The sequence below is a fragment of the Culicoides brevitarsis genome, chromosome 1 (genome assembly GCF_036172545.1).
Source record: "Culicoides brevitarsis isolate CSIRO-B50_1 chromosome 1, AGI_CSIRO_Cbre_v1, whole genome shotgun sequence".
Classification (NCBI taxonomy): domain Eukaryota; kingdom Metazoa; phylum Arthropoda; class Insecta; order Diptera; family Ceratopogonidae; genus Culicoides; species Culicoides brevitarsis.
In genome coordinates, this window is record NC_087085.1 from 3,713,325 (window position 1) to 3,724,586 (window position 11,262).

The 11,262-nt window shown below is 23.5% G+C and overlaps 1 protein-coding gene across 1 annotated transcript; it reads left to right on the top strand.

The window, feature by feature from the left end:
- Window positions 1–936: 936 nt before the first annotated feature.
- Window positions 937–3,348, top strand: LOC134834401 (chymotrypsin B-like). The gene is made up of 4 exons (XM_063849087.1): window positions 937–954; window positions 2,643–2,811; window positions 2,869–3,097; window positions 3,156–3,348. Exons 1-4 carry the CDS (start codon window positions 937–939, stop codon window positions 3,346–3,348), a joined length of 609 nt encoding a protein of 202 aa, XP_063705157.1.
- The last annotated feature ends 7,914 nt before the right edge of the window (window positions 3,349–11,262 follow it).

Consider the following 11,262-nt stretch of genomic DNA (forward strand, 5'->3'; position numbering starts at 1 on the left):
ATATAATTTTAAATTATTTAATTAATTTAAATTACAATTAAAATATTTTTTTAATTTTTTTTTTCAAATTAAAAATTTATTTTTTGAATTAAAAATTTATTTTAAATTAATTTTTAAAAAATTTAAATTTATTTTATTTTAAATTTTATTTAAATTAATTTTTTTATTTAAATTTTTTAATTATTTTTAAATATATTTTTCAAATAATTTTTTTTTAATTTAAATTAATTTTTTTGTATTCAATATTGATATTTTTTATAAAATATATTTTTTTAATTTTTTTTCTCATTTAAAAAAGAAAACTTATAAAATTAATTCAATTTTCTATCCTTTGCCCGAAGGTTGTACCGGAAGTGTAACTTTTTATAGATATTTGTGGAAAAAAAAATTAATATTAAAATTCATCAAATCGACCAACGCGACAAAAAACTCATTTCTAACCCTTTTATATTTCCTCGTTCTCAATTTTTCCATTTCCTCGCGAAAACATACAAATTTATTCATTAAACATGTTCGCGCACTATAATTCCAAGAATTTCTTTTCAATTATGATGTGAAATGTTGCTCGAATTCCATCGTTTTGCTTCCGTCTCTTGCTTCAATCGACGCAAAAAATTCCTCTTTAAGAAAATATTTTACTTTTGACTCAAGTCGGAGCCAAACAACCATTTTCAATTACGAAAAATTTCAACAAAATAAATATTATTTTAGGAAGGAAATAGTAAAATCGCCGAAAAAAGGAGACGTCTGGTGATTTATTTATTCATGAACTCGCTCTCAGGTGTGCTTTTTTGTCTGTGTATAATTTTCCGTGAAAGAATCAATTCAACAAAATATTCAAAAACCAAACAAAAGGATTTACGGATTTGTCAATCTTTTTGTGTGTGTTTGTCTTTCGAGAAAAAAATCTATAAAAATGCCGGAATATTTATTCAGATGCTATTTATGCGCAAAGTGAGTTGATTGGAGAGCAGAGAAACAAACGACGAGCGACAAGCACACACAAAAGGGGAATTAAATTGGCTTTGATATGGAAAAAGCTCCGCTCGGCAGGTACACTCGGCAAAAATGGAAACGAGACAATTTTGGCAATTTGTGTCTTCTTCTTTTCGTTTCGTGCTGTGCGGAGGTTGCTCTATGAATTTTTGTGGAAAAACACACACGACGAAAACATAAGTGGATTAGTTTAAACATCATCATCGCATCAGTCGTTGTGTACTCTGGAGTCTACCCAAAAGAAAAAATTTTCATAGCAAAATAAACATATTGTTAGCATATAAATTCGATTTGAAAGGAAAAAAGTGGACCCATTGGGAAATATACTAAAACGTACATGTTAAAAGTTGTCGTCATAAAAATTATTAACGATCGAATCGCGTTTAAAATTTGAATAACGAGATAGCCCAGTGCACATTTCAAAATGTCTGCCTATGTCAAATTTGAAATTTTTCTTTCAGAAAATGTTTTTAACTTTATTCTGAAGTTAATTATGAATTTTTGGTTAAAAATTATTTCAAATTTCTCTCCTAATGAACATTTAAATTTTTTGACCCAATGCACATTTTTATTTTTTTTACCTTAAAGCCTAATTCAAATTTTAAAATTTATAAAATTAATGAAAATTCTTATTTTTTAGCCCAATGCATATTTAAAATTCCTTGTTTTTTTATAAATTTTGACCCAATGCACATTTCAAAAAATTTAACCTCGTAATTTCGCTTGAAAGCGTATTTTTAATTTTTTCGAAATATGCTCTTAAAAAAGTGAACCGGATAATAATGTGCAAATATTTGCGATCACGCAATTGTCTATTCGAGGAACTCCTCATGAAATTTTAATCAAAATTAGACTGAAATATTTTTTTATTGATCGTTAACTTTCATCCGTATCTTTCCGTATCTGTTGATATGAAACAAAACAAAAGTTACAATCAAAATCGCATCAATATTAATAAATTGTCATATTTGACGCTTCATCGAAAGATAAGAGTTTAAAAATTTATAAATTTTGTGTCGTACGGGATTTTATCGATATTTTTTAGTTAGAAGTCGATGAAAAAAGAATCATGAAGGAATTTTTAATTGTAATTTTTTGTACAATTGTTTCCATAGAAGGCAGTTTCTTGGATAAATTGTTGGGGAAGGAACCGAAAATTATTGGGTATGAATTAAAATGTTATTAAAAATTATTAAATAATTTAATTTGAATTTAATTTAAAAATTTTATTTCATAAAAATTAAATATTAAAATAAAAAAAAATAAATTTAATTTTATAATTAGGTAAATAATTTATTTATTTATTTAATTTTTTTAATTTAATTTAATTATTTTGAAAAAAAAATTAAATAAATTTAATTTGAATAATTCAATATTATGAAATTAAATTTTATTTATTTAATTTATTTTTAAATTTAATTTTTTATTTATTAGTTTTAATAATTTTTTTAATTATTAAAAAAAATTAATAATTAAAAATTAATATTTAAAAATTATTAAAATTATTTTAGGGGAGAACCTACTGAAATAGAAAACTATCCATATCAACTTTCTGTGAGATTTTATGGATTTCATATTTGTGGAGCTTCTGTAAGAATTTTTTAATCATAAAATCTCAAAAATTTCTAAATAAAAATAATTTTTAGATAATTTCTGAAACTTACGCCCTCTCTCTTGCTTCCTGTTTGGAATTTAAATACCCCGAGCAAATCACGTTATTAGCAGGAGCTACAGATATTTCATCAGAATCTAATGGACTTTTAGCTAAAGCTTCCAAATTTATTTTTCATCCAGATTTTGACTTTGAAACTAACGGTAAATTAAATTTTAGATCTTTTTTCATTCCAACAGTAATTTTCAAAAAATTTTCAGCTTTTGACATCGTCGTTATCGAAGTTCGAACTCCTTTCATCGGCAAAAATATTAACCCTGTAAAACTTTCAACCCAAGGAATGCCCATGTACGAAGGACTTCATGCTGAAATTGCTGGATGGGGAAACAACCAAGATCCGTCTTCAGAAAACATTTTACATAAAGTTAGTTTGCCAATCGTGGATTTGGAGAAATGTTCCGAAGCATGGAATCGTCAAATACCTGAAACGTAAGAGAATTACTTAAAAGGTCATTTCAAGGTCAAGTAACAAATTTTTTTCAAACAGAGCGATTTGTGCGGGGCAAGTTGGTTATGATACATGTTCAAGCGACAATGGAGGCGCCTTGGTTTATTGTGGCTTACAAATCGGGATTAATATCAAAAATTCTGAAAGCTGCGATGGCGCAAAACCAGCTGTTTTTACAAATATCTCTCATCCGGGCATACGATCATTTATCAGACAACAAACTGGAGTCTAATCAATGACAAAAAACAAAATTATCAATCAAATGTAAAAGCTTATCTTCCTTTTGATCAATAGCAATTTGTATCGTCGCTCGACGACGACGACGAGTCAATTTGTGACAAAAATTCCATTTGTAGAAAATATTTATTAGCTTCGTTCATTCCGCAAGTGCTCAGATGAACCTTGAACTTTTCACCTGTTGAAACATTTTTTTTCTATTTTTATTACTGTTGCTGGTTTTTATCCGTATAAAAGTGTCTGATATTCACAATCGGCAGATAATCCTTTGTATGAGAGAGATACAAAAAGTGCGAGACAATGCAGGAATTTTCCATTTGCAAATGCTTCGAATAAGCAACGCAGAGCCATAAAATGAGTCATGTGATGAGGGAAATGAGGAACTTTTTTTTGTGTGTGCCTCCTAATGTTTGCGAAGGTATTCAGAGTTTTTTTTTGTTCCTTTTTCTGATATGCTAACAATGAGATATAACAACAAAAAGCGGAAAAAATGCCGATGCTTTTATTAGAATGATTCACCGCACCCGCACATTGGTTAAATCAAGAGAGAGAAAAAAAGTGAAGTAAATGAAAAAATTTATAAAAACTCGACGAATGATGTTTGAGCGTCTTTTTGAGGTAAGTTTTTGTATTTTTTAAAAATTTAATTTAAAAAAAATAATTTAATTAATAAAATTATTTTTTTAATAATTTAAAAATTTTTAAATAATTTTATTATTAAAAAAAAATTTTTTTTTCAAATAATTAAAAAAAAAAAAAATAAATTGTTAAAAAAAAAATTCAAAAAAAAAAAATTTAATTAGGTTTATAAAAATTTAATAAAATTTTTTTCTTGAGCAAAATTTTATTTTTTTAAAAATTTTTAATGAAAATTTTTAATTATTTTAATTTTTTAAATTAAATTTTTCAATTTTTTTTCATTATTTTTAGAAATTATTCTAATATTTTTTAAAACTTTTCTAACAAAAAATATAAAAAAATAATAATTGCTGCAAAATTTTTTATTAAAGTTTTTTCATCGAAAATAAAAAAAATAAATTAAAAAATGTATTTTTAAAATTTAAAAACAAATAAAAATTAATTTTAAATATTTTTCGAAAAATCATGAAATTAAAAATTTAATTGAAAAAAAATTAAATTAAAATTTAAAAAAAAAAATATTTTTTATCAATTTATTGTTAAACATTTAAAAAATAATTTTTAACAAATTTTCGTTTAAATTAAAATTATTTTAATTTATGAAGAAAAAAAAAAAAAAATAATTTTTGATCAAAAATTTAAAAAAAAATAGAAAAAAAATTATTTTTTTAATTGCGGATGGACAATTTTTGCCATTCGATTTTTTTTAATAATTTCTATATTAGCTCATACTTTCGGAATCCTTTTGTCTACCGTAGCTCCATATCACACTCTCTTATTTGTGTTTATGATGTGTTTTTTGTGTATTCCCTCTCCCAAATAAAAACACAAATATCATTAACACACGTTCCTCCTCACAAACACACACAGATTCACACATCAGAACAAACAGTCTTTATTTGCGATCACATCTGTTGTGTTGCTTGTTTTTTCACTGTTCAACTTACTTCCTTATCCATAAAAATTCCGTTTGTGGGTTTGATTTGATTTATGTTTGTTGTTTTTTCGTGTGTTGACTTGTTGAAGGTGTGGGAGAAAAAAAATTTTGAAGGAGGAAAAAACGCGTGCTATTCCGAATGATTAAGTTATCGTGCGATAAAATGATGTTTTGCCGCGATGAGAGCTTTTAAGAGCAGACAACTCATCATACTTTATCACAAAAGGCAAGGCGGGCGATGAAAAGTCAAAATAACACGCTAATGACTAATAATTATCATAACAATCATATTTATGGGTCGCATTATTTGATTTTGCTCAATTATTCGTAAGTTTGAAGTAATTATTGCCGTAATGACGGTAATCAAGAGAAGTAGTTTTTTTAATGAACGTAATGAAGTGTTTTTAACCAAAAAGTGGATTTATGCACTAATGAAGTCATTTTTAACACGAAAACCGCAAAACTTTCAACTTTAGTGAAGGTTAGAATTTATTTCTTCTTAAAAAGTACCTCTTTTTGGGATAATAAAATAAGTCAGAGATGGAAGATTTTTAAGTTTTCTTAAGATTTAAAATCGGGCTTACTTTTTTTTATTTTTAAAACTTTATATTATTTATTTTATTTTTTTTTCTTGAAACTCAAAAGAAAGAATTTACAAAATTAAAAAAAAAAATTAATTAATTGATTTAAGAATAATTATTTAAAATATTTCGACTTAAATTTTAATTTTAATTGAATAATTATTTTTTTTTATTTTACAAAATATTTTTTTAATTTATTTTTTATTTAATTAAAAAATTAATTAAAAAATTTAAAATAATCAAATTTAAAATTAAAATTAAAAAAATTAAAGTTTCATTATTTTAATTTATTTTTTAATTTTAATTTAATTAATTAAATTTTTAATTTAATTTTATTTTTTTAAAAATTTAATTTTAAAGACAAAATTTAAAGATTTAAAAAAAAGATATGAATTTAAAATAAAATAATAATTTCAATTTTTTCGACTTAAATTAATTTTAATTAATAAATAAAAATTAAATTAACCAAATTTTTTATTAAAAAAATTTTTTTTAAATTTTATTTTAATTTTTATTTTTTTATTTTATTTTTTTTTTTAAAATTTAAATAATTAAAAATAAATTTTTAAAAATTAAAAAAAAAATTTAAATTAATTAAAAAAATTAAAATTTAATTTTTTTATTTATAATATTTTTTTTTACAAATTTAACAAAAACAAATTCGATAGAATTTATTTTTTTTAAATTTTTGTCCTAAAAAATATTTTAGTTTTAAATCTTTATCCGTCTCTGCAAGAAAACATCCCTAATGCGAGAAAGTCTTTCAAGACATTTATTTATCTGCAATACGCCATAAATTTTTCTCATTTCACAAAAGCTCATTCAAAACTTTCCTTCATTTCTGTTTCAGAATTTTGTGTCTAACTAAAAACCAGAAAACATTTTTATTATGTCTCTCCCTTTCCTCAAGACAAGAAAATTTTACTCTCTCTTATCATCGTCATTATTTTACTGCTCAGTCGCTTACTTGTGAGTTTTTTTTTCATCTCAACTCAAGTCACTCGAGCGAGTGAATAAATATCATCAGGCAACACACATTAGACAGTAAAATATCTCTCGCTTGCCTTGCCTTAATGCATCATCAAGAGTCTCAAGCACACACGAAAAAAAAACTAGACGAATGAAAAGCCAAAAATTTTTTTTTGCCAAAATGGGGAGCAAAAGTGCATATGTCGCTTGTACATGATTTTTTTTTGTTCAGTAGACAAAACACTTCGTTATGAATCATCTTCTCCTTTCTTTTTGGAATATTATATGAGGAAACATGAAAAATGCATGTGAATTATAAAATATTGCTCAACAGCACTCAACGCACGCAAAAGAGAGACAGAATTCATGCCAAAAACACATTTTGAATATTTTTCATGTTAACTCTTGAAAAGTGAGTTGAAAGAAAATTTTAGAATTTTTTAACAAAAGAGGAACAATGAAAGAGATGGTTGAATTTTTGTTGGAATGTGAACTACATTTAAGTTAATGTTCAAGTCGTTGAAGGAGATAATTTTCAGTTTAGAAGCCAAATTCTTTAAAATAATGAAATTCGTGTTGGCATTAAAATTTTATAAATTATTTAAAATTAAATTGAAATTAAAATTTAATTCAAATAAAAAAAAATAATTCTTAAAATAAAAAACAAGTCTCAAAAAATATTGTTTTTTATTTTCCCGCCAAAAATTGTAAAATATTTTTTTATTAATTTTTTTGAATTAAAATGAAATTTTTATTAATTTTTTTTGAATTAAAATGAAATTTTTATTTAAAAACAAAATTTTTTCGATATAAAAAAAATTAATTAAAAAATTTCTCAAAAATCAATATTTTGAATTTCCCGCCAAAAATTTTTAAATCTTTTATTATTAATTTTTTTCAATTAAAATGAAATATTTGTTTTAAATAACATTTTATTCGAAATATATTATTTTTTTTTTCCCAAAAGTTAAATTTTTTAAACCAATTTTTCCATTTAAAATAATAATTTAAATTTTTCCCGCCAAAACCAAGATCCTATCATAATAAAATGGAAACGCCTTGTACTTTTCAAACGAACAAACATTTTAAACTTTTCAATATTTAACTTAATTCACGAATGTAAATCGAGTCCATTTACAGCTTTAAATGATTTATTGAACAAGTTCATAAACATTAAATTTATCAATTCAACGAAGAGTACAATTCGTGAAACGTAACAAAATGCACTCAAATATCCTGTTCAATCCAACCAATTCGTAAAAGTTTAAAGTTCGAAACTAAAGTAATCAATTACTTCAAGAGTGGCTTTTAAATTCAATTTCAATCAATTTCGCAACTCTCTTATTATTTATCCGATTAAATGTTCTATTAACTAAATAAAATGGAAACTTATGGGAAACTTAAGGACTTTTTAAGCTCTTATAAAGAAAAACTTTTTTTTTCTTTTTATGAAAGAATTGAATGATGGATGGAGAAAATGTAGCAGATTATAATCAATTCCTTCCTGATATTTAAAATTTTAAGCTGGAATGCAACGTTCAACCATATCAAGTTGGAGATTATAATCGACAAGCTGCTTTCTAATTTGAAATTCAGCTTTGCACTGATTTTTAATCAGATTACGTTTGCCGACTTTAATGAAGTTGCAACGAGTTAACGAGGAACAAATTTTTATCCTGACATTGAACTGTCTTCCGTTGACGGATCGTTTATAGCCAATCCTCTTTATTGCGCGCCGCCGTCGAGTAAATGAATTATTTATAGCTCTCCTTTTTTTAATGTTATGTGTTCGTGCGAGCCTACTCTCGATGTGGTTACGGGTCAAATAATGGTAATAATTTATTATTACAAGTTTCCGGAATATTGATTTTCGTTAAATAGGCATTTATTTCGGATTTATTTATGAGGGTGTGGAATAAAAAAGGTTATTATTATTAATATCGTTATCGTCTTGTAGTGTCGATAATAATGCCATGATGATGGTTGTTTGATGTCTCTGTCGTTCCTTCGGGACAGTAGTTGACCTGATTTGATCGAAAATCGTGCGGAATCCAATTAATTACGTTTCGTTTTGTGTCGAGCAAAACTTGCAAGTCGTTACCAAATTAACTGGATTGTGTTCTACCCTCGAAAAACAACCGAATTATCTGTGAATCGGATAAACAAATGATGTTTCCGTCTTTTGTTCGACAGCAATTATCATTTGCTGAATCAGTGACGGACTTTATTTTAATTAAATAAAAAACTAAAAAAAAATAATTTTTTAATTTTTCAGATAATAAAAAAAATTATTTTAAAATTTTATCAACTAAAATTTTTAAATTAAATAAAAATTAAAAATTAATAAAAAAAAAATAATTAAACCTCAATTAAAATTTAATTTTTTAAAATAAAAAAAATAAATTTAAAAAAAATTAAATTTTTTAATTTTTTAAAAAAATAAAAAAAAATTAAAATTAAAAAGTTAAATTAAAGTTAAAAATTAATTATTTTAAATTAAATTAAAATATTTTTTACAATAATTTTGAAAATAAAAAAAAATAAATTTAGAAATTTTTTAAAATTGAAAATTAAATTAAAAAAAAAACTATTTAAATAAATTAAAATTTAAAATAATTTCAAATTAAGTAAAAAAATTTTTTAAACAAATTTTAAAGTCACAAAAAAATTAAAATTTAATTTATCAATTTTTTAAAATGAAATTATTAAAAAAAAAAATTAAATTAAATTAAAAATACAAAAAATAAAATTCTATTTTAAATTAAAATGAAAAAAAAATAAATTTATAATAAATTTAAAAGTCACAAAAAAATAATTTAAAAATAATTTTTTTTAAAATTAAAATTTTTTAAAAAAATATTTCAAATTATAAAATTTACAAAAAAATAATAAAAAAAATTTAAAAATAAAATTTTTAAAATAAAATTTTAAAGTTAAATTCAAAAAATAAAAATTTAAAAATAATTATTTTAGAAACTTAATGAAATCAAATTTTTTTAAATTAATTTATAAAAAAAAATTAAATTTTTTTCCAATTAATTCAAACCAAGCAAACTTACTTTTTTTCAGCAAAACCAAATAACCACAAAAAAAATTTGAATCCATCACTGTCCAAAATCGACGTTTTTCTATATTTAGAATGCAGATAATTAGTACCTACTTTCGTTTGTGGACAACTCCTGCGGCAATTATGTGTTAAAACCCATTCAGCCATTCTATCTATCGGCCGTCGAACGAGGCACGAAAAACCGAACGAATGAACGAGTGGAAATGTAACATCATTATATTAATGGCAGAAATTTCTCCAAAAGCAGGCAAGCCAGACAAACAAACATCACGAATTATAAATTACCTATCACTGATTTACCAACTTCAATTTCGCCTAAGTGCATTATATACTTAATCATTTTCTCAGCAGGCATGTTGCGAACACTGGCACGGTTGAAATTACGTGAAGCAATAAAATATTCCGCTCAGGTCGTCTCTTTTTTTCTCGCTTCACGAAAGCAGCATACTCGAGAAATGGAGGAGGGAAAATGCAATCCAAAAATCTATTTCATTAACTTTTCAACTTTATTTTGCAAGAATGAATATTTTTGCGAGCGAAGATTAGAAAGAGGATCGTTACTTACGTAAAAGTCGCAAAATGCTCGTATATTGACGGCAGTTTATGGATGGCATGGCATGGAATTTGGTGCAACCTCATTTTGAATTGCACATGAGGAGATGGTGCTTTAACAAACTTCAAAGACATGCATTCAACTGTATCATTATGTAATATATACGATTCAATAGTTGGGAGAGACAATATGACGATGCAATGCGATGTAAAATTGCAGTTACTGTCGTTTTATTGAGGGAAATTTTCGCAGTGATGGGATTTCAAGTTTTTGAATTTTAATTTGTTTTAAAGTTTCTTTCAATTTGATAAAAAAAAATTAAATAATTTTAAAACTTTTTAAAGAAATTAATAAAAAATTTCAACTGACATTTTTTAAAAAAAATATTTTTTCAAACATTTTTAATAATTAATTAATTGATTTAATTTTAATTAAAATTTAATTTTTAATTTTAATTTAATTGAAATTAATTAATTTAAATTTGAAATAAAAATTTTTAAATATTTTTTATTTTGAATTTTTTAAATATTCTTTATTTTGAATTTGTTAAAAAATTTTTAAATATTTTTTAATTTGAGTTTTTAAAAATTTTTAAATAAATTTTATATTAAAATTTTAAAAAAAATTTTATTTTGAATTTTTTAAAAAATTTTTAAATATTTTTTAAATGAAAAAAATTTTTAAATATTTTTATTTTGAATTTTTTAAAAAATTTTTAAATATTTTTTATTTTGAATTTTTTTTAAAAATTTTTAAATATTTTTTATTTTGAACTTTTTAAAAAAATTTTAAATATTTATGAATTTAATTGAATTTTTTAAAATAAAAATCAAATTTTTTAATATTTAATTTTTGAGTCTTCAGAAAAAATTTTATATTTCCATCCTTGAATCTCTTGATTTTAGAATAACCTCAAATTTCATTAAATAACACTGCAATACATACTTTGCTTTTGCTCTCGAGGCACGTTTCATTCGAATTGTCTAAAATTACCTGAATATTGCATCGTTCTTTTTATTCAACTCCCCTCAATTCACTCGATATTCTCATGTATCTCTTAACCACAATGTGATGACTTGATTTTGTGAAATCCAATTATAATTAGTTAAGTCTCTTCTGTCTCTTTGAACTCATTTATTTTTGAAATTGAAGCGCGCGAGAGA

What these genes read in the sequence shown, in the direction of transcription:
- LOC134834401 (XM_063849087.1), top strand. An exon ending in TTTTGACTTTGAAACTAACG is followed by an intron (nt 2,812 to 2,868) that starts GTAAATTAAATT and finishes AAAAATTTTCAG; the next exon opens with CTTTTGACATCGTCGTTATC. An exon ending in AATCGTCAAATACCTGAAAC is followed by an intron (nt 3,098 to 3,155) that starts GTAAGAGAATTA and finishes TTTTTCAAACAG; the next exon opens with AGCGATTTGTGCGGGGCAAG.